Source organism: Poeciliopsis prolifica, unplaced genomic scaffold (assembly GCF_027474105.1).
Source record: "Poeciliopsis prolifica strain line A6 unplaced genomic scaffold, Auburn_PproV2 SCAFFOLD135, whole genome shotgun sequence".
Lineage (NCBI taxonomy): Eukaryota > Metazoa > Chordata > Actinopteri > Cyprinodontiformes > Poeciliidae > Poeciliopsis > Poeciliopsis prolifica.
Window position 1 is genome coordinate 210,142 of NW_026562510.1, and position 23,582 is coordinate 233,723.

General features: G+C 40.6%; 2 protein-coding genes across 5 annotated transcripts in view; one reads left to right on the plus strand and one right to left on the minus strand.

The window, feature by feature from the left end:
• Positions 1-239: 239 nt before the first annotated feature.
• Positions 240-3,660, plus strand: LOC129355444 (ras-related protein Rab-9A-like). Of its 2 annotated transcripts, none has more exons than XM_055025028.1 (2): positions 240-358; positions 2,289-3,660. In XM_055025028.1, the coding sequence occupies exon 2, from the start codon at positions 2,358-2,360 to the stop codon at positions 2,961-2,963; it is 606 nt and encodes a 201-aa protein (XP_054881003.1). In that variant the 5' UTR covers positions 240-358; positions 2,289-2,357; the 3' UTR covers positions 2,964-3,660. The 2 variants fall into 2 exon arrangements, with proteins under 2 accessions (XP_054881003.1, XP_054881004.1); XM_055025029.1 differs by lacking the exon at positions 240-358 and adding an exon at positions 374-1,307.
• Positions 3,661-8,000: 4,340 nt separating this feature from the next.
• The window catches only part of LOC129355469 (neuronal membrane glycoprotein M6-b-like), a 30,640-nt gene continuing 15,058 nt past the window's right edge, over positions 8,001-23,582 (minus strand). For 2 of the 3 annotated variants that reach the window (XM_055025062.1, XM_055025061.1), the window contains exons 2-7: positions 12,451-12,637; positions 12,096-12,255; positions 11,604-11,772; positions 9,920-9,993; positions 9,762-9,827; positions 8,001-8,473 (exon numbers count right to left, since the gene is read on the minus strand). In XM_055025062.1, coding sequence (XP_054881037.1) covers positions 8,321-8,473; positions 9,762-9,827; positions 9,920-9,993; positions 11,604-11,772; positions 12,096-12,255; positions 12,451-12,637 — 809 coding nt within the window. In that variant the 3' untranslated portion in view covers positions 8,001-8,320. Of the gene's footprint in view, positions 8,474-9,761; positions 9,828-9,919; positions 9,994-11,603; positions 11,773-12,095; positions 12,256-12,450; positions 12,638-15,354; positions 15,822-23,582 lie in introns of those variants that run through there. The other variant, XM_055025060.1, reaches the window with a different exon arrangement.

The window sequence follows — 23,582 nt, forward strand, 5'->3', positions numbered from 1 at the left end:
AGACCCTCTGAAAGTGAGTTTTTATTATCAACTTTTATGAAGTAAAATGAACTTTTATTATTGCAATTTTACTTCCGCTTTTATCATAACCGGGAAAAATGACTAGATTATGACTGCTATAGAAAAAAAAACCCCGTATGCCACGCCACGCGTGTGCTGGATCAGAGAGGAGGTGGGCGTGGCCCTCAGCGGCTCATATGAGCGTCATCAGCCGCTCGTGCGCTCCACAGCGGCGGGGACGCGCGCAGCACCGTGTCTGCGCCCTGGATCACCGCGCTGCGCTCTGCCTGCCTGACCTGCCGGGGCAAACAGGAGGATGTAACCCGCTGGAAGCCTGCGGTCAGCCCCGTGGGAGCAGGTACGTCTGCAGAGGAAGACGGTGACGTCTTGCCGTTTATTTCAATACGACGCTTCCTGAAGTTTGAATCCATTAAGTCGTAAACGTGACGCGACGGGTTCCATTGTCGGACGGACTCCTAGTCGCTTTTTTTATTATCGTTTGTGACTAAAGTATTAACTCGCAATGACGTGTCAGTTTTGAAGTAGTGATTTGTTTGTTTTGGTTCAGTTTATTTTTTAAATAATGTTTAACAAAAACTAATAAGCGGTCTGTGTGCACAGCCGGTCTGAAGCATAAGCAAATTATGTGGTTATGTCCCGCCAGGCCAGCGGGGGGCAGCCAAGAGCACTTGTTTTCTTTCAAGTTGCTTCTCAGAGTGAGGCGACTTTTCGTAACATTTACATTGTATTGTGCATTTTTTATTTTTTAAATCATTTCTAAATGGCTGTTACGTAAATTAATTCTTATATTGTGGTGAAATTGCCAAGGAAATTTATTTTTAATCCGCTCTTGATTTTAAAATAAATATGAGGAAGTATTTTGAATTCAGAAACACAAACTAATTGCAAAACAAACAACGACGACAACAAAAAAGCTTTAAGGGATTTCCAACCTCAAATACTTAAAGTATTGAAAGTGTCATTAAACATTAACCAACATGTTTGCTTCCTCATAAACAGTTCAAAACAATCACATGACGAATCACAAACTGCAAGCTGAGCTTTAACCTGGACTGGTGGGTAAATCATTACTTTGCAGTTTCCCTGGGTTTAAAAGTGAAGCCTGACTTGTTGCATTTCGAGGGTTTAACTGCAGTCACGCGTCCAGCAGTCATGTCACACAGAAGCAGCTGAAAGAAGCACATGACTCCTGAGTGGGAGGCCGTGCACTTCTGCTTCTGCTCCAGAGGAAACGACAGAAGCAGCAGCAGGTTTCGAGGCTCCGAGACAAAGAGACCATTTACCCGGTAGTATTCGTTCCGCTGCCAGTTCATGTGACGCTTCGTCTTCATGGGCCTTCAGTTTATCTCTTCGGCTGGGTTGCATGCAGACATCCTGACGATGTGCCTCCACAGTCATTACCGACTGGAAACTGCACACTGGACCTGCTTAACCAATGTGTCATAACACTTTTTCCTTCCACTCAACTTTACATTTATATGCCTGGATACAGCCCTGTGTAAAATACCAGCTGCTTTAGTAGTGATCTGTTATTGCAAACTATCCAGGATGTGGATGAGTGTTTGTGGGACACCCGTCACGTTAGCAGCATAGCTAATCTGACCTTTTACACAGATTTAGTTCTTCAAAATGTCTTCAGGGTCACTTTATATCACTGTATTCGTTTTCCACAGTGAACGCAGCCGTTTGTAAAATGCTTCGGTTCTGATCCGTCTTTGCCTTTAGAGGTTTCTGCTGGAAAGGTTCTGCTCAGAGGAAACAAGTCGTTTCCCACTGCTGACTTGGCACGCTCAAAGATCCTGTGATCCGCATTCATGTGATGCACCACACGGATTATTTCATGCCTTACCTATCACACAGAGTGTTTATGTGTGGCGTAGTGTAAGATCTGGACTGTTAATAGGATTTTCTGGTCTGGTTGAGTGGAAGGAAAACGTGTCAGCAGTTAATGCAACACAGTATATGATAAAGTGAAAGCAGTTTGTCCTTATCTAAACTTTCTGTTTTGCTTGATTTTTATTTATTTAGTTATTTTTTTAAACATTTATTTCTTATTGAAACAGAAAGGAACAGAAAAAGCAATTATAGAAGTAAAATAGTAAAATAAAGGACGTAAAAAGACATGTAATTTTAAATGAATACATTTTAGATGTATTCATTACTTCTCTGTTGTATATAAAGTCCTAAATGTTCATGTATGTAGTAGAGCATTACATTTGGCTACTGGGTTGTATGTGAAGGTAATTAAATGCTTTCTTCCCCTTTAGGTCCAACACCTGGTTCTGGTTCTGGTGTCTCTTGGTGCCCGAGTCCTTACACCCCGCATCACTGCAGCCATGATGGCCAAGTCGGCTCTGCTGAAGGTCATCCTCCTGGGCGACGGCGGCGTTGGCAAGTCGTCCCTCATGAACCGCTATGTCACCAACAAGTTCGACTCGCATCTCTTCCACACGATCGGCGTGGAGTTCCTCAATAGAGAGCTGGAGGTGGACGGGCGGCGGGTCACCCTGCAGATCTGGGACACGGCGGGTCAGGAGCGCTTCCGCAGCCTCCGCACGCCCTTCTACCGCGGCTCCGACTGCTGCCTCCTCACCTTCAGTCTGGATGACGGACAGAGCTTCCAGAACCTCTCCAACTGGAAGAAGGAGTTCGCCTACTACGCCGACGTCAAGGACCCCGACAGCTTCCCGTTTGTGGTGCTGGGCAACAAGCTGGACGTCCCCAAACGCCAGGTGTCCGGGGAGGAAGCCCGCAGGTGGTGCCGGGAAAACGGAGGGCACCCGTACTTCGAAACGAGCGCCAAGGACGCGACGAACGTGGCGTCGGCCTTTGAGGAGGCGGTGCGTCGGATACTGGCGTCTGAAGACAGAGACGATCACCTGATTCAGACTGACACAGTGAACCTGCAGAAGAAGCCTCGCCCTGAGCCCAGCTGCTGTTAATCTGAGGGACTCTGGGGTTTTGGCTGGGCCTTTGCACTGATGCCACTGTACAGCTCTGCATGCTACTATTTATGATTAAACCTGGATCAACATTTTCATGTCAAGTTTTTAGCTCAACAATCAAAACTACACCACGTTTGGCTCACATCTACTGATGTTATCTCTTTTGTTTGTATCAGGGAACCAAATAAGACCAAAAAAAAAAAACTGTGATTAAAATATGTTGATGCCCAGAAAAACAGAAGTAGAGATTATTTTGTGCTCATAATTGCAGAAGTAGTGCTCAGATTGACATTAACACTTGCACTCCCTCTGGATTTAGATTTATTTTCTCCTAAAATAATCATTCTTGTATTCGTGTAAAAAAAACTGCACAGAAGCCCAGAGTTCTCATTTCTCAATAACTCATAGTGAAATTATGTTTTAAAATGTGAGGGTTTTAGCTACATTATACCATACTTAATTTTTTTACTCTAAATTTGCTGTGAAGTTGACACAAATTTGCAGAACAATTCAGGTTAACTTGCTTTATTTTTATTTTTGTGCAGTACCCTTTTCGTCCACATGGTCGCGCCACTATTACAAAGTTCATATTCAAGCTTCATTGTAGAATTAAAAAGAAACAATAAAACCAATTGGTTTCTTTTAACAAGGGAAACTAATCCTAAAGATTAGCCAATAAAGAGCGGTAAATATAGCAGACGTGCCTTTTATTAAATTAAAATTCTGTAATTTACTGACTGTTATGTCACAAAACTTACCCCATTTTCCTACAATAAGTTTTCCTAGTAACTTTTTGATATTTTAAATAAAACCCGCCGGACGACGACAGGTAAAAACAATGATTGGACAGTCATTGTGACCATTGATGTCAACACTTCAGTCCGCTAGATGGCGGTAAATGCACCCTAAGTTGTTTGCCATCCGCCAATAAAAAAAACAGGAAGAAGAAGCAGCAGCAGGTGTAAGCAATTAGGCGAAGCGGCGGTGACGTCGTCAGGGAGGAAAAGCCGCCGGGATTAAAAAAGTAAGTTCACTTTTGCTTTACTAGATAAAAGTTTTAAACAAAAATATTTGCACTTTATTCCTTTCGAGAGATTTGATCAAGTTGAGTCACAAATTCTGTCGATCAGAGAAGCGATAAAACCAAATTTAGCGTTTTTTAAGCAAACACTTCCTGCAGAAGAGTTGTTTCCTTCCTATTTTGTCAATAAATGCCAATTCTTGTGAAACAAAAATGAAAACAGTTTGGCTACTTTTTTACTCTCTGCTGAAAATAGAATTAGACAGATTTTCAAGATAAATGCATAAATTTTTGCACAATTAACTATGGTAATTCTGTAATGTAGTTAATTTAAAAGAAAAAAACCTTTGAATAAAGTCAAACTTCTGAACTCCCATTTACTTTCCAAAGGTAATTTATGTCAACTTTAAACGTCAGTGATATTTTCTGTAAAGATAATTTTGTGGCTAAAAGTTAAAATCTGCTTAGAAGAATGTGGGATTCTGCATAATTCATACATTATTTAATCTATGTTTTTCTAACACTGATTAGTACTAAGAAATGTACAATTTTAACCACGTTTAGTTTTCTTTGGAAGATTTAACATTAAATATATAGAATAATTTAAAACAATATACTTGCTGCTAGTATATAATGGAAAGTATAATGCAATTGGAATCAATAATGAAATTCATAGATTTGCAACTTTTTTGACAAATTTTAACTGATTTTTAAGTTTAAAAAAGTGGCATTAACTTTATCAAACAACAACAAAAATGCACTCGGTAATTAGAACAATTTGGCGTTCATTGTAAATATTTTTCAATATTATTTGTGGTTTCATAAATATGTTATTTAATTCAATAATAATATCCTTTGTCTGCTGCTAATTTCAGATTTTAAGGTGTATACAGTGAATCTAAAAGCTTTTACACTGTGAAGCAGAGTTAAAGTAGCTGCCCTATATTTAGTTAATAGTCTGGCTTTTGCTTTTCTTTTTGCAGTGAAGCTTAGACACATTTTGTGGCTCCCGACTGCTTTCACTTGCTAAACTTTCCTTAAAAGTCCCAAATCGAAGAAAGAGGCAAAATACACAGTCGTCACGATAATAAAAAATATCGGTTTTACTAGAGAAGGTTACAAAAATCACCATAGAGGAGTCATAGAACTATTTCCAACTTAAAAAAAAGAAAGAAAGAGAAGAAAAACCAGAATGAAACACCTACAGGGACTACAATGCCATCAAAGTACAATGGAGTTTTTCTTTAGAAAAGAGCAGGGGCAGAGAGAGGGGAGGGAGGAAGGGGGCAAAACACCGCCTACCATAGTTGTCAGTACAAATGACTACACATCACCTGAAAAAACCGCAAAGACACAGTCATGTCTCCTTCATGCAAATAACGAGGAAACAACAACACCCTGACACGCATCGTCGGCTTATAGGAAATTGAAGTTTTGCCTTTTACATCAACTTGGCGGCAAAGCACGGATATTTATTCAACATAACACACATGGCAATATAGTCCTTTTTTTTAAAATACAGAATAGACAGCTGCGCACATGGACGATACGGACATGCTTCATCTCATCAAAGTTCAAAAATTTCTCGTCTTTTTTTCTAAGGGTTAACTAATCGGTCATGATTAATATAGAATATAGGCCATGATTATTGAAACACATCTGGTTATAAAATTAATGTATGAAAATTCCTGACTTGTTTTATTCAGTGTAAACATCCAAAATAGTCTTTGTGGCTTGTATGAGAGGCATGGCATTCAAAAGAAATAGGAGAAAAGAGAGGGAAAAAAAAGAAGAAAAAAGTGACTTTTGTCACGCATTTGGCTAAAAATAAGCACAAACATGTTCCATAAAATACTTAACCACAAGAACCCAGCTGCCTAAAATGGATAAAGAGAATAATGATCATAATAAAAAATAATAATTCCCATTTTTTTTCTTCACATTTTAAAATGTATACGTCACAATCACCTCAAATCCATCATATAATCATGACTGAACTGTGTCCCTCACGACATATCATTGAAGATGTTACATTACAATTAGTATATCAAATGCAGAAACTAGTATTTGAATGCTAAACACATTTCTCAAAGGGTACGTTTACATATATTTGTTTAAAAAAAAAAGTAATAAAAAAAGCATGTCTGAAATTAAACATGTCTTCTCCCCGTTTTGGGGCATGGGAAGAGGTGTGAACAGATTTTTTTTTTCTTTTTTTGGGTGATTCTGCTATTTACAGGTGAATTTAGTTCCCGAAAGGAGGAACTGGTGGGTGGTGTTCACACAGGATAAGATCAGTAATCAGGTCAGAGTTTAAATGGTGAATATTTGGAAATGAAACACAAGTCGGATTTTGGTTTGATACCTGAGGTGTCTTGTTTTTTTTTTTTTTTTTTTTTTTTTTAAGACCTAGATGTGCAGCGCCCTCCACACTTAGAGGCAGACTTGTTAAAGTTGTAAAGAAATAAAAACTAAACCTCTATTGTCGCAGGAAATTAGAAAAGTCCATTTTAGCACCATTCATTCCCTGCGTAGATGTAAAAAATTAAAATAAAATTGCAAAATCATTGACCCGACAATTATGTCTGTTTCTAATAAAATAAAATAAAAAAAAAAACTACTTAAAAGTGTCTGACATTTTTCCCAAGCAGTCAAAAACTAACTTAAAACAAAACAAGTTTTTAAATTAATTTTACCTTCTGAGCAAAAATCTGATCATGCAGCATTTTCAGAACATGAACAAAAGAGACTAGAAAAGGGAAAAACAAAAACATAAAAATGGGTTGCCTTAAAAAGGGCATCAAATTTCCACTAGCAAAAAAAAAAATCGAGTTTTTTTTGCTGTGTCTGATATTTTGCATTTACTGTTTGATAATTAAGTGCCAAAAAGCAAGTGTTTGTCTGCTTCTCTGTTGGCGGACCACAAAAAAAGCACACCAAGTGCCTAAAATGGTCCACGACCCTCAGTTTGGACACCAGTATAGAAATGTGACAAAGACTTGTATTTGCATTAGCTGAAACCACCTAAACTTACCCACATGTACAGCCAAGTCAAAACTAAATAAATGTCATCTCCATGGCATGATGCTGCCACTACCGTACAACAAAATAAAAAAAAACAATGTACCGAAAGAAAAAATGTACACATTTTAGCCACTGGTGCCAGTAATTGTGGAGGACGCCGCATTTGACTTTTATTTCAGCTGGTGATGAATGTAACAAAAACCCAAAAACCTCAAATGGTTTTAAAAAGAGGCATTTGGCGAGCTTCCTTGCTTTCTTTCACTGCCAGATGAGAGGACTGGTTCCATATTTATGACCTTTTAGCAAGAAAACTTAATTTTAATCCAGGACATGGAAGCAGATAAACTGTTAACTAATCCTATAAGAAAAGTAGCGTTTAAATATACTTACTCAAATGAACAGAAATCCTTGAGATACTACATGGGTTTTCATTCTTTTAGGTGTTTATTCCTGGAGGGAGTAAAGAAAGGGTTTGTTTTGCGCAAGGAAATTTTATTCTCCCCCATTTTAATTAGTTTTTTTTTTTTAAATAGTGCAACAATGTTTGGAGCAATAGCAATAAAAAGTCAAAGTGGTGGGGAAAGAAAAACTAAAAGAAGAAAAAAATCTATGAGCCCAAACTCGTAAAGATCATAACAATACCTGGCATACTTTTCAGAGTATTTAAAAAGAAAAGAACAACATTCACACACATTCGCACAATATATTCATATTCATATATATATATATATATGCATATAAAACACCAAAAAACAGAGGAACTTGGTTGCTGTGGTGCTTCCCAGTGGCTGAAACACACAGTGAGCATTGTTTTTCGATTTTTATTCTGTTATTAAATTTTTTTTCTTTTTTATTTTGTCATCAGGAGCTATGTGTCGAGAGGCTGTGCTGGCTCAGGGCGCGAGGCCATCACAGCCGGGCCACGTTCACGAGCCGCCGCCCAAAAAAAGGGAGGAGAGGGGGGAAAAGAGGAGGCGCCGAAAACCTTAACATAGCTCGACACCCGACGGGGCGAGCCTTCAGCGCTCTGAAGCAGCCGCCTCCGTCCGGGGCCTGGCCGCTCTCCTCCCGACCCTCCAGCCTCTTCCCCTACCGGTGGTGGAGAGCGCGCTGGCGCCCCGGAGCGGAAAGCGCTTCTGGGTAAACGGAAGAGGATGGAGAATCAGGAGACTGGGCTGTCGAACATGACCGAGGTGGGTTTGTTTTGTCGGGGGGGACAGGGGAGAGTTTGGGGGTGGTGGGCGCTAGGTGTTGAGGGTTTAAGATTCAGGGGAGAAGATGAGCAATGGCAAGAGAGGACGCTTTGTCCTTATGAATATGAGGAGGAGTTCTGGCCGTCCTTGGAGCGCGCCTCGGCCTCCAGGTCCTGGTCATCCTTCGTCTTGATGTCCTGGTAGTCATGCGTGGAGGCGGCAGTCTTCAGGTACGCCCAGTTAGCCGCTAAAATCATCAGGTAGTGGATCTGAGAGCAGAGGGGAAAAAAGAGACGTTTTACATTTCAGAACTCAAAAGCACATTTTGGTGTCCATTAAAATGACTGGAGTGTGTTAAATAAAAGTATTGTTTGGAGGAAATGTGGAAAAGTTCAAGGTTTCTGAATATTTTTACACATTTAACCAAAGAAAAAAAAAACTACATCTTGTTGTAATTTTGTTTTAAACTTTTACTTTCTCTTATCGCCACCTTTCTAAAACAGTTTCAAGCCTCTCAATAAATTCTCCCCCCAAAAAACAACAAAACAAACAGTCTGATAATAAGAAACCCACTGATGTAACTTCACTGTGTTTCAGGAAACGTCCTCACTGAAATGCAAGGAGTGAAGGTTCTACAGAGACATCCTGATGAATCTGAAGCGCTGACTTGATGTTTTTCAGGTAAGAAAAACTTTTTCATTTTTCATTGTGTTTGCTTGTTGCATTTTCTGCCATTATAAAATACATGCCGATATCCTACAGTAAAGCGAATTGACATGAATATTATGCCATAAGTCAGACCTTGTTAAAAAGCTCAGGCAGGTTTTTCTTGCCTTGTTCATTTGTCTCGGCCAAATGAACAAGAACGTTCAGGACTTACAGGTATGAAAATATCTATTTGTTCTCCATAATTATGTAAAGTGTAATTCATAACTACAGTAAATACATTTATTAGGCTTAAAAAAAGCTATCCAAAACAACCTGAATATCTATGAAAATGTAATTACCCTCCTCCTTAAATTAAGAGCTAAATAAGATCAACCACCTTTCTTAGTTTAATCCCATGAATCCCATCCAAAGCTTATTGCTGCACCTATAAATCGCTTTTTTATAAACAGGAAGTGGGCCAAATGATCTAAAGAAAAAAAAGGAATAGTTCTGATTTAAGCATCCTAATGTGAACAAATCTATTTCTAAGCATTATAACCTTTATCCATACATGGCTGAAGAAGCATGTTAATGCTGCCAGTCCATTTTCGTGGCACTGTTCCTTTAAAACATCAAAATAAAAGGCATGCAGGTGACCCAGCCGAACGTGTTCAGATATTTCATGATTTTTATTTATTTATTTATTGGCATGTCCATTTCCCCGGATGCAAAACACAAAAGTCCGCCTCCACAGTGGAGTAAAACACATCCGCGCTCGCCCAGCAGGCCGCGGGGCAGCATTTCAGCTGACGGTACAACACATTTACGTGAGAGGCGCGGTTGCCGCGGCAACAGATAAGCGCGTCATGGCAACGCGCATATCTTGAGCGGCGGGTCAGAGCAGCTCACCAAAGCGATGACGGTGGCTCCGGCGCCGGCCAACGCCACGATGTAGAGGTGGTAGGACAGGTAGAACTGAGAGGGGGAGATAAAAAAAAAAAAGATTTTAGGCGAGTTACACGAGAATAAACTGCAGAAAAAAGTGAAAAAAAAAAAAACCCACTCACCTCGCTGGTGCTGCAAATATCTGTCAGTGTGGTTCCACAAGCCTTCCCGGGTGTTGCGTTCAAGGGAATAACGCCTGCAGGATCAAAGAGATGAAACGTTACCAAACGACAAGAAGCTTTTTTTCCCCCCCAGATTGAAAGTATATTGAATGAGGCTCAGAGAAAGATTAAAGGAAACAGGGCTGCCACTGCTGCTGGAAAAATATGGGTCATTATTCTGAATGGATTTCTACCTCATTTCGTCATATAAGCTGAAACATATCATTTATCAACGTAATTTAACCTCTTTCTTGTTTCAGTCACAAAGAAATATAATCGCTCCTCAGTTTTAGCATCTGCTGATCATAATTTGGTGCCTCCCACTAATTGGGGTTAATATTCTGAAGTATGTCCTCATCCTACTTTATAGTCTGGCCAGCTGTCTTTCAGATGTGGGTCAAATACTGTACATTGTTCCATCAAACAGTGAACCGTAGAACTACAAGACTGGATTCTCCATACTTAACTTTTTTTAAGTCCTTTTTTTTTTAACCATTCTGCTAGTTTGAAAATCAGAGGCTTTCACATCAGATGCTTCTCTCTGAGCTCCTTGATCAAGGGGAGTCGCTCTTCATCTTTGAAGAAACGCAGTCGTGCATGTTTTGCATTCGCTCTCTGAAGCTGCAAATGCAATATTCACAAAGGAAATGCATATTCGTGCTGCTGCTGAGTATTCCTTCCCCTAAACTTTTCACAGATCCCATGTCAAAACTGTAGCATCTTATGCTATGCTTCAATGGATCAAAGCAAAATGGGGCTGTGTTGATGATTTTCAACACTTTAACCACCAGATTTTGTATTTTTATTTCAATATGCATCGTTTGTTTTAAAATAATTTAAGCTCAGTCAAATTGGATGGAGAGCATTTGTTTCAAGTGTTTGTTTGTTTGTATTTTAGCACCAAAACAGGGTGTTTGAGGCTAGCACTAGCATGTTTTGCTGTGGAGTAGGTGTCATCAAGGGGATGCACAGTGTTGGTCTTCCTCCACATATTGTGTTTTGCAAGTTGGCTAAAAGGTTTGCACATGTTTGCAGTGCCCTTTATATGGTGAAACAATGCTTCCTTTCTTCAGTGGCTCCTTCAGAAATGTTAAAAAAACTTCTCTGATTATTGCTCTCCTTCACTGCCTTGTTATTGTCGGAGGGCGGCCATATTTGGAGCCGTTCCATTCTCAGATGGTGGGTTGACGATATTGCTTTTGTGTTAGTGGAATACGTTGGCAAGGTTCTGAGAGCCGAGGTTTTGGAGGTTAAAGCTACAAAGGCATTGTACCTTTTGTTTTTCATTTCAAAAACGTGCTTTCATAACCCTGCTGCCCCTCGAGTTCGGCTCCAGCCCACCTGATTCTACGTAACTGTAATGAAAATCTGTCATTTCTAATTAGATCAAGAGGGCAAACCCCATCTGGAGCATTAAGATTCTCTTAACCCCTTTATTTCATCCTGAAAGTCAATTCTTGTCTTTTGAAATCTTGATAAAGACATGCAAATGGGCAACAAAAAACTCTGTCAGGATGTAATCAATGTGTAAAAAGACGTCTGAATTCGCAGCTCCACCCCTCCTCCGAATGCCACCCCGGTGTGACCACCCAAACCGACCGATCCTCCCAGAGAACCAGAGTGAATGAAAGCATCAGCGACTGACCGTACTGCCTGACATCCACACAGACGGAGTCAGGATACGTGATGTTGGAGTCTGGAGATCTCATGGCGGCGCAGGTGTTCCACATGTTGAAGAAGAGGAAAACCGGGATCGCCGTGAAGCAGAAGATGGCGATAAACACCAGAGCGAAGATGTAGGTCAGGAACATGAACTGAACCGAGGAAAGGAGGAGGCAGAAGATGTGATATTATTACTAAGTTGTGATGCACTGAAGAATTAGGCTCATAATATTTACTTGAAGTCCTCACCATCCACCCACTCATGCATCACTTTTTGCTTCCATGCTAATGTAACTGGACATCTGCAGTAATTAACTTAATCAGACAAGGAAGGACAAACTGTGCCAAAGAAACCCTGAGGGCTGAAGCATGAATCAAGAATCTAGCTTAAGAGATTAAAAACATCTCCACATCTTTATGCCGCCATAGCGACTTTGTGGAAGTAGCTACGTCTCATTTCTTGGCTTTCACATACAAAGGCAGTGATGCAGCGTCCACAGATGGTCGTCTTAAAGTCGCTCTGCAGCTCCTTCTTGATGGCGCTGGTGGTGTAGAAGCCCTCACCCAGCAGGAGGATGGCGTAGATGAAGAAGAAGGAGGCGATGCCGTAGATGATGTACTGAAAGATCTGGATCCTGGACGCAGGAAACAAAAATTGTTAGTGGATCAGATGGATGAACTCAGAATATTTATGACAAAGATCAAATATGCAGGAAGTAGGGATGATCTCCATGGAAGGAAAATGGAAAATGGAAAAATTATGGATTGGATTCTTAGTTTTAAAGGAAGTAAAAACCCATAGCTGAGGGAAGAGGATGTACAAGACTCACACAGCGGCGAGGGTGGCATGGTCACTGGTGATCCTAGAGAAGTGGTTCTCCAGCATGGTCAGGGTGCCGGTCAGCGCCACGTGGCCGCAGCCACAGAACAGGGCCACGCCCGAGAAGCAGAGGATGGTGGCCACCAGCGAGGCGTAGGGCACCCCGCCCAGACACTTGATGCAGCACTCGAAGCATCCTGCAGAGGGAGACGAAGAAAGAGGTTGTTTCCACTTTTCCTGTTGCATTTAGACACGAGAAAGCTCACAGCTAAGAAAGCATTAAAGGGGATCTGAGAACAAAGAATTTAGGTCAGATATGAAAGAAGGCAGATGGGGGTGGGGGGGCGGACAGAAGAAGACGCTCTACTGCAGCCATGTTTTTATAAGAAAGAACAAAGAGAGCTGGCTGACATCCCATAGTGACTTGCTTAGCTCTGCTGACGACACTCGCTGCAAAACTCAATGGCTTTTTATCCTGTGCATCAGGCATGTTGAGCATCTTTCACAGCGAGTTGGAGTGCTGAATTTTGCACCACCTACAAAAACCCCCGTGTGTCATTTTTTTCTTTTCTGTTCAAGAATGCCTCATAGTCAAATGCATGATGTTCTATTTTTTTTTTCCAGGTTGAAGTAAATATTTGAATTTGCCAGTAAAACTTCCCAAACGTTGATGAAAAATTTAAAATCCGTCTCTTGTGTTTTGCGATGCTGAATCAGGTCTACAGGTGCTGCAGATCCATCCTGCTCCAGTCCCACCCTCCCAAAAAAAAAAAAAAAAAAAGCTGGAACAAAAGGCACCGAATGCAAGAGCTGCATGTTATATAACATGTAGCACAGCAGATAAAAATAACTCCTGTGGCAAAGCAGGAAGTTACTCTGGGAGTAAAAAAGACAAAATGAACCGTCTTATGTGGCTACGTTGCTGTTTCCATGACAGCCTGCTCCAGTTGGCACCGCCAGCTGATGTTCACAAATCGGCACGGGTTTTGGTGCCGACTCAACCCACCGCATGTCCTCCGTGTGGCTCTCCACGCACACCAATATATTTCTGACATGCTCCCCCGATCGCCAGTGAATAACGCACTTTGTGATTTCTAATCTGTGCGACAGCTTGTCTCGGGAAAACATGAGATCCGCTCAAACATCCACACGACCTGGGAGCCCGGACCCGCTGACGGCTTTTATCAGCGTGGACCTCGATGCAATGTGACACCTGATGGCAGAAGTATGGAAAAATACCAGTTCAAGGTTGGCTTTGAACAGAAATCCTCACAGAAACTCTGGATTGAAGTGTTGAGGCGTGGTAGAGTTTACGGCCTGCAGGCGGATGCTGTTGATGGGTTTAAAAGAGCCAATTGATTTCAGCATCAATGGCAATCTATAACACTATATAAACTAAATGGAGTGTTTTTTTTTTCTCCAGTTATGATCACCTCTGCTAAAGACAGTAATTTGAATAAATGTATTAAATAGGGAATAAAATCTCTCTGTTACTGATAATACAAATATTGAACAGTCTATCAGTTTGTTTTTTTACCTGTCTAAGACTTCCTGTTCCTCCACATGGGTCCCTTTCTCTTTGCTTCTTTTCAAAATGGGAAAGACAGGAAAACATTCGATAGTGTTGATCTTCAAATGACAGAAAATGGCTTCAAGAACAGCTTTTTGACTTTAAGACAGAAACGCAATAAATACTCCTACTGGTAAACTAATGTATAGTTATATTGTGATCTAGATTTTTTCTTCCAATTTAATGTATTTTTTTTATCAACAAAATGCAGATTAAAGATTGAATAAATAAAATTTTTTAGGATGTTTGACTGCTTTTCTTTCTGTAAAGCATACCACATTAAACACGGCGTTATCCCCAAAATACCAACATTTCTATCTATTTTATGGCATTAAAAAAAAAAAAGTCTGCTTAATTTAGAGTCTGATTTCAAAAACATCAGTATTTTATTGTTTTTTTTTATAAAGTAGTAACTGTTGCTTCCAAATCGCTCTACAAATGTAAAAATTCTAGCAATGATTACATTTATTACTGCTGTGTTTTAACCTTTGTGATGAGCTAAATCTTTTGGTCATTTGCGACTTTATTTTTTTTTTAAAACCAAAAGTTGTTCCGGCTTCCACAATGCAAGCACAGTTTACATCAAACAGTTTTGATTAGTTTTTTTCCACATCCAGATAAAAAGTCTTGTCAGAGTTGATTCAAGAAGTTTGAGTCTTAATAAAAGCTCATCCTTAAATCTGAAGAAGCATCATCTTCCCCTGCGTTATGTAACCCAGCGGAGGCCTGTTACGTAACGAACCCAAATCCTATTAAAGTTAATGAAGGAAGCGCGCTGGTGGAGGGGTCCAGCTGATCAAGCTGAACGGCTGGACCGGGAAGCGGGCCGAGGCCTCCAGGACGAACCGGTCAGCACACCGGTCAGTTCTGCTGTGAAACCTCAACGAGTAAAATTTGAGTGTTGTATTTTCAAAGCGAGACGGAAACAAAAGGAAATCCTTCCTTTCAAATGCAAATGTAGAATTTCCACCTTTATCTTCCATCTTGGATGCGAGTAATTTGACAGGATGGGAGCCTTTTTGGGACAAATCCCACGCCTTCATAGGAGCTATTTATGGTCTTTATTGTTTCTGCTTTTAGCTCCGTCTTCTCTCCCCTGATTCCGCGCCGCTTCATGGATGAATTCACAGGTTCCTCTTGAACGACGGAGCCGACTCTCTCCTCTTTCCGGTCCTTCCACTCCCCCCGGCTGCGACTGCCAGCCTCGGTTAAAAAGTGCGCTAATGGGAAGCAGCCTGGCCGGAGTGGGCAGCTCCCACCGGCCCTAATGGAAATCAATGGGCTATTCATTAGAGCAGAATTTAGGTGACACACCGAGGCCGGCCTATCTGCCTCGTTTCATACCTCGCCGCCTCTGTCTTCGCTCTATTGTCTCCTTTTCTTTGAAATATGGCCGCTTGTCGCCGTCGTGCTCCATTAAGCCAGTTGGAGTTAATCACCAAGACACTATGTTACGCTCCTGTTATGTTACGGCGTCGTAGATCATTTTCAATAACTTTCGGCGGGTCCCCACCGAAGGATTTCACCTTTCTGTTCACGTTAGGAGGCAGGGCGGCTCAGAATTTGACAGACGATGAGCGAAATTCGGGAGTATTGGGACAGTTTTCCCGCTTAAACGCCGACCTCAATTTGTGGCTGACAACTAAGCGAGAGGGTGCTTGATTTGATCGCCTTTTCACGGGCAGCTCCGAAACAAAAGGGCGATAAAATGAGAAAGAAGAGGGAACACGTCGAACGACGAGGAACAAGTGAGGAGAAGGAGGTGAGAGGGGGAAAAAGGCAGAGCAAGAGAAGGACGGGGGAAACGTTTTCTTGGCCCTGGGGCCGGCGAACGGCAGTTGCCATAGCAACGTGTTACCCACGACCCACTTCAGTCCCTCGCAGTCGCTTCACTCGCGAGCAAAACCCAAATGAAGCGGCGGAGTGGCGTTCGGTTCGTCTTTTCATGTTTTCAAAACGAAATTCTGTGAATGGAGGAAACGTCTCAAAAATGTCGACTTATGTCTCAGACTCAAACCTTTAGGTATTCTGGTTACATTTTACACCTTTAGTTTTAATTCTAATACCATTTTCCCTTTGCTGATTAAAAAAGAATTAACTTGCCAGAGGATTATTATTATTTTTTTACATTTGTAGTCCTCATGTTGGCCTAAAGTGGCTAAGCTATTCGCTAGAAAAGTATTAAAAATGCAAAATCTTTTCGTCCACATGTATGTCGCATAAACTCACGTTTCTTTATTGCATTAGACTTCCAGTATCAGCTATTAATATTGATATTATCTACTGTAATGTTACAAAAAAGAAAAAGGGAATGTGCTGAAATATCTTAGGCGTGTAAATGATCACCTCCTTTCCATTATAAATTCATAGTTGCTTCTTTTTTATATATATATTCAGCTGCATGAATGTTTGTCAGATTTCTGAGCCTGAATGTGGGTCCTCTTTCCAACTAATATATCATTCATGATAATAAATTAATTGAACACATTGTAAATAGATTCCTTTTCTAAATAATAGACAGCTCTCTTTCCTGATTCTTCATCTTCATCCTTGTTTTTTCCCCACGTTCCCATTTTTCCGCCTTCATAGTTAAATCTGTGCCTTCCTAATAGACTCGGGCGCTGTGACTGAATAAATAATGCCTCGCAGGCCGGAGATGCGCTCGCAAACAGAACCTGTCACCGATTGCTGACATCTTTTGTGATTACGCTTCGCATTCTGTCAATCACCCGACACCCACGGTATGAAACAATCCCTCAAATGCACGTCGTCTTACAAACTTTATTGTCACAGGAATTGAATTTGGAGCATTTGTTAGAAAAAAATAAGGCTTCCAAGTAAGTAGATGCACAGAAAAAAAAAAAAAAAAAGAAAAACGGGGTAAATGGTGTCTGTTAGTTCTGGATAATATTGGCTGAATAATGTGCTGTTTTTTTTTTCTGGCTACACAGATTTCATTGTTGTAATGCCTGCAAATCCTAAATAAAGGATAAACTCAAACGATGAGACGATTATTTCCATTGTCATGCTCTTCCTACCACATCTTTCCAGTTAACATTGAGGTTCTTTGCTTTTATTTAAAAATGTCAAACACTGAAATTCAACTTAAATTTATGTAAGAAGGAGGAATATTTTCCTAGACCTAGAAAATACTGAAAACAAATCTCCAAGGTTTAGGGCAGGCAGAGGAATCCCGTTTAAATATTTTCCTCCAATCCAGATTTGCGGCGTGATTATCTCTGTTAGTGTGCGCGGTACATCTGCCAGAAATAACATCCTTAATAAAGCTTTCTGAATATTTCAGTGACCGATCTGGTCCCTCCCCAGAACCCCCGCCGCCTGCGGCTCCATTCAGATCTCACAAACTCTGTATTCATTATCGGGCAATATCCTCAGAGTGCATCATGGGTAGATCCCTGCGAGGGAAGGGGAGGACCTCGGAGAACAAAAGGTGTGGGATAAATGGCTGCGTCACATAGAGATGAAAACAAGGTCCCATCTGCTTCATGGAGGCTGACCGCAGACACAACAACACAAAATTACTAACGCGAGCTCCGGAGATTTCACCTCAGTTTAGGAATAAATGTTTGCCTCAGACCTAATGACCATCACATAGAAATGAGCAAAAACAATTAAAACCAAATTTTTTTCAAAATGTTTACATCTGAGCAGAGTGGTGAACAATTTGAATGGCACTTTAGATGATAATATAAGATTGTTTTCTCTCACACAGTGTGACATCATCTCTGCTTCTAATATAAATAACTAATGAGAACTAATGACAGGAAGACCAGAAATAAACTTGGTAATCAGCCACAAATGTCCCATTGGTTTATTTTTCAGAATCTCTCTTTAACCCTAAAAGGTTCAGTCGATAATTAGCTTCTTTTAATGCAGTATTTTGGAAAAATTGTGCATTTTAACTATATGGAGTCCTATATTTCATATTTTATGCCATAAATATGAAGAAAATAAGCAGGATTACAGAATTTCCATATAAATTCTGTAGCTGCTTAAAAAAATTTTTTATAGATATGTCACAAAGCTGTTTTCCAAACGCATAATGTTGAGAATGTTTTCAGTAATGGTGGATGAGGTTTAAGAGGATATAGCCGTCACTGTTCCCAAAATATTGTTTTTCTTTTTTTTTTGTTTTTTGGTTCTATTTTGTAGCAACACAAAACTGACCCTAATCTGCTATTTGTGAGAAACCCATTGCTGTTTATGCAGCGTTATGCAGGTCACAAAGTCAGCATGTGGCCAAGCGTAACTGAGATTGATGGCCGGAATGTGCCTTTAAATCCCGTTCGCGGATCTCTGTGTGGGGATCAATACACTTATGCCACAGATTAGAGAAAACCCACTAACTCAAGCAACTACTATCCTGCTGAGATTGCAGAGTCCCTTTTTCAGTTAAAAAACTAAAATTGTTTAAAAACAACTCATTATCAGTGCCAAAAACTAGATAAAATATCAGAAATATTAGGAAACAAGCATCTGTCTTGAAAACTATTTGCTGATAAAACCCTGCAACGCAATCCCAACTACAAAGCAAAGAGCAGAGGCCACACTTTTAGTCCCACCAACATGTAAAATGGCCCCTCTGGCTACAAATGCTGTGCCTTAGTGGTTACACAACCAACTTGGCTAATGTCACTTTTTCTCCAAGAAGTCAAAGAAGTCATCTCTTTCTTTCACCCTCCTCCCACTTCTGCCGATGAGATTACAGAGATTTGGTTTCCAGCTGCAGATGAGCACTTTGTATGTGACTGTGTGTGTGTGTGCGTGTGTGTGCATGTGTGTGTGCATGCGTGTGTGTGTGTGTGTGTGGCCAAAACCACGATTCGAGTGTGTGCACAAAGTCTGTTGTTTGGTAGCACAAAGCCGCTCCCTGCGGAGGCTTCCTTATGATTACAGAAACACAGCAGAAAAAAAAAAAAAAAATAGAAAGAAAAAAAAATTAGAAAATGCTTGTGGTTTGTGTACAGGACATTATGATTTCTGTTGTGTGTTGGTTATGTATATTTCCAATGCTTGATTTCTTGAAGGCTGAGTCCAGCCACTCTATATGGAAACCTTGTTTGCGTTGCTTGAGTCCAGAATCTTGTTCTTTCAGTCATAATCCAGAACGTACACAGTTTGGATGCATCAACAGCTTTGCTTTCTTGCTCATCACAATAGATTGTAGCAGTGGCTGAATTACTGCAGACCAGGCGACCCGATCCGTTTCTCCATCTCCCGCTCTCTGACCAAAGCACTACAGCATATTTCAACAGCAGTCAGGAGGTCTTGTTGTCTCCACATCACTGAATGGTCACTTGAAACCTGTTTTTCTGTTTCGATATTCTGCTTTGGCTGAGATGGCAAAATGAGACAAAAGCAAACAAATACAGCACTGTAATATTCAGAGCAAACTGCACACCCCGCACAGTGACTCATCAACGTCCATTTCAGCCAGTGATGTCAAGTGTTAATCAGCATCAGGCATTTTATGGGCTCTGGCTGAGAGCAGCAGATTGGGCATCAGTAGGTGATGGAAGATGGCCAGAAGAGGCTGGCATTAGTCAGGAACAAGACCTGCTGGGCCAACCTGCCACTTGCTGCTATTCATATACCAACGGCAGACTCGACTGCAACGTAATCCTGCACAGGTTATGATGCCATTCTTATGGCAAGCGAGAAGTGTTACATTCCTGTAGTCTGACCGCAGAGGTTGCATGTCAAACTCCTGAAATGTGTTTGGTTTGATTTAAGGCTGCAGCTGTTTGCCAGGCTGCCTGCCTGGATCAGATGTGAAAAGTCAGTTTTTACCCGTCGGTTTCAGTGTTGGACGCCATTCTTTGTGATTAGCTTCATTTTCCGTTACAGGTTTTATATTTAGGTTTATAAAAAATATAATTTAAAAAAGATAAATGTTGAGCAGGGATGCAGGATTCTGCACAGGTTGGCTCTGTTGCCTAGCAGCAAGAAGGTCCTTTTTTCCAAATCAGGACTCTCACTCCGTCCATCCATCCCTCCAAAACGAGTTCCATCTATTCATCCATTCATTTATTCATTCACATTCTCCACTCAGAGCAGTGGAAATATTGCCGTGAATTTATGGTAAATGTTTTTGTATATCCAGTATTTTCAGTGAAAAGACTAATTATGGAGCAAGAACTGATGTGAACAGAGGCAGGTCAGATTCTTTCATATGTTCTTTATTCAGTTTAAACCTTTCACTAAGGAGCATTCCACTTTAGTTGGCTCAAGTACGAAACACTGCATTTCTGTCAAACGTAATTGGGAGTCAGATTGATGGAAAGGGCAGTAGGTAAGAGACGGCGGATGAAAGTTGTTGTTCTGCACTGCATTTGAGGTAAATACGGTCAGTCATGACACCTGAGATGAATCCAAAGACGGTTCAGATGGAAGTGAGATCTGCTATGTCGCTGCAAATCCTTTTGAATAGAAAATTGATGGTGCTGTGAGGACAGGAAGCGCTAAATACAAACACAGCGGCGTACCGCACGGCTCTCCACACATGTTTGCGCAAAAATAAGCCTGTTTTTTTTTTTTCCTTTTCCTTTTTGGTGCAAGCGAAGCACTCCCAGAGACATTCCCCTCAACCACTCCTGGTCACTGACACGTAAACAAATGCAAGCGCACATACCGACGGTAAACCTTCACAAACACACGCGTGTCCAGATGGAGGCTGACAGCGTGCTCTGGGCAAATGGCTTCAAAACGAGGAACACATGAGCCTCTCTCTGTGTGACGGCTTTCACATGCTTCCAGAGCCTCACACACCTCCGGGGCGAAGGTGGGGGGCGAGCGGAGAGACGGGTGAGGGTGATGATGGCAAAAATTAGGGCTGCAACTAATTAATTTTTCATTTATTCTGACGATTAGTTGTTTCACCAGATTAAAAAAATTTGGCTAATTCTGCAGATTTTTTATTTCAGCTTCTTATATACAATAAGAAACATACATTAATAGATGCAAGCTAGTAATTAAATTCCTTTTTTAAATCAAAAAACAATTTTATTGCCTCAGCAATCCTGTAGTGAACACTTGGTTATTTCTAGAAAAGGAAATAGTTTTAACATCAACATGTGAAAAGCTTCCTGCTAGACTTGGGCGTCAATACAGTGCAGCGCTAATTAACTAATTAATTACTAGAAAGCAGAAGGTGCTTAAAAATATGTGTTTCTTTACATAATTTGATCCAGGTGGAGCTAAAACTGTCACTTGAGGAGGAATTGGTAGAAAATATTTACAAAGTTTTTTTTAGTTTGAGATGGAAAATGAATACTGTTCTTATATATTTGACTCGTCTAGTCATCTAAGAATGTTGCTCTTTCTGCAAATGGCCTTGTTTGGAGTCTGCATACTCCAGTCGATTATTTCAATTATCGATTTGATTAATCCGATGACTCGTTTCAGCCTTAATCAAAATATCAAACCACAACCAGATTGTTGGAGAATTGAACTGTGTTTTCATGCTCCATTTGCGAGGGAAACGCGTTTGCAGCGATTTCACTAATTTCAGAGGGAAATTCGGTTTTCCAGATATCGTCATCAAAACTTCAAGTTGTGTAAGTGAATCATTTCGCAGTAAGGTCAGGGAAACCGGGGAAGGAAACCCGGCACAGCCCAAATGTCAGCAGCCACCAGCGAGAGAGGGACGACTCCTCTGTGATCATCAAACGGGATCTGGCCTTTAGATTCTGGCTCTCAGCCGATGCCCAGCTGGACGCTCTCTGACCCTTTTTCTCTCTGATAATGCTGACATGTTAGTCATAAAAAACTCATTTCAGAGGCGACAAACCTTCTCACTGAAAGGTTTTATCCCACTCTAGTATTCATACTGATTATTTTATCTCCAAGGCAGTCAGAGTTTACACAAAACTAACGTTGGAGGATGACTTTTTGCTAATTTCTCCGGTGTAAGTGAAGCTCACTTCATTGAAAATATCATTTACTTTCTGCCCCTTTTCAGAAGATTCACTCCATGTTTATATTATACCTCAAATTAGATACAAACCTCTTAAAAATATGCTTTTGTTAGGTTTCCACTAGTTTTTCATTTCTATGGGAACAAAAACTAAGGAGATGCCAGACTATTATAGTCAGCTGGCAAAAAACGTGTTTAATGCAGTAGTTTACTTCTGTTATGGTAGGTAATATTACTATAACACTAACATTTTATGTTTCAATTATTTTAACAGCAGTTGAAATAACTGGTTGTTCCGTTTGATGCTGTAAAATTATATTTTTATATTGTCAGAATCTCATTGCGAACTCAACAAATCCTTTTTCAAAACCGTTTGTAAAATTCAGCAATAACAGTCACCTGTTGTATTGTTGAGCAGATGGAGCTACAAGAATGAAAATAGCTGAAGCCAACATCAAGTCGGTGCGCCACATGTGACATGAAAACAAAAAACGGATGCCGATAGTTTTGCGCATGGGACTCAAAAATAGCCTGAATTTCCTAAAAATACCCGCGAAAACAGTCTGGAAACGGGAAACATCTGCAGTCCAAACTGGAAGTGCGTCCAAACATGTTTCGCTTAAAGGCTTCCAGGCCCAGCTCCGCTCCGTCTGCCAACATCTTGCAGGAATAAAGCTCTGCACAGCTCTCGCTGAATATCCCTGACATTATTAAAGATAACAAGTAGCCCTGATTTAAGCATAACTCCAGTAGCATATTCTGCTGCTCCAAACAGGAAATGCAACAAAACGTGCACCCTTCCAGACGGTGATGTAATGTGTTACTGTTCTGATCCGAGCATCATAATGAAGGGACGGTGGCGTTATGTAACAGCAGGCTCTAACAGTACGCTCAGTTACTGCAAATTTAAGCACCCTGCTTTAGGAAACCGTGTTTAAAGCAAAGTAAAATCATGACGGTGTGAGTTGTCCAGTCAAACTGCGTCAGGCTAATTGAAGCAGGTGATTATGAGAGCTGATGATCCCTCATTATCACACAATACCCCTGTGTGCTGGCAGATTACACATTACAGCATGAAATCAGGCGCAACAATCAATCTACTCCCACTGACACCATTCCTCTGTAGCGGCTATAATTCATAAAGTTTTTACTTTATGAATTTTTACTTATCTATAGCAGTTTTTTTTTTTATCATTCTGTGTTCATTGTAGAATCATTGAGTTTCAATCGAGATGATTTATAAAGCTGTGAGCTGCAACTGAGATGTTAACTTTAGCATAGCCATGTTTTGCACCAGAAGGCCTTCATCATGACATTAGTTTGACTTGATAAAATATCTGATCCCCAAAACTGCATGAAGATGTGAGGTTGTGCAGTATTTATGATCCTGCTGCCGTGGTGATTATCTATTTATTTAGTCACCTCTTGAGACTTGCTTTTCTTGAAGTGGGTGAATTATTTTTGCTAGTTTAGAGTTCTGTAAGCTTTTTGAAAATGACTGCTTGTTTATTAATTGATGGTCAACTTGAATCTCTAGACAGTTAAGCTGACGGTATTTCTTTATGTCCCTTTTTAGATTCATGACTGGAGACAATGATTGGACAGCGACTATTGTCAGATGTACCATTTCTTCTTT

What these genes read in the sequence shown, in the direction of transcription:
- LOC129355444 (XM_055025028.1), top strand. Translation starts at nt 2,358, where the DNA reads ATGATGGCCAAGTCGGCTCTGCTGAAGGTCATCCTCCTGGGCGACGGC.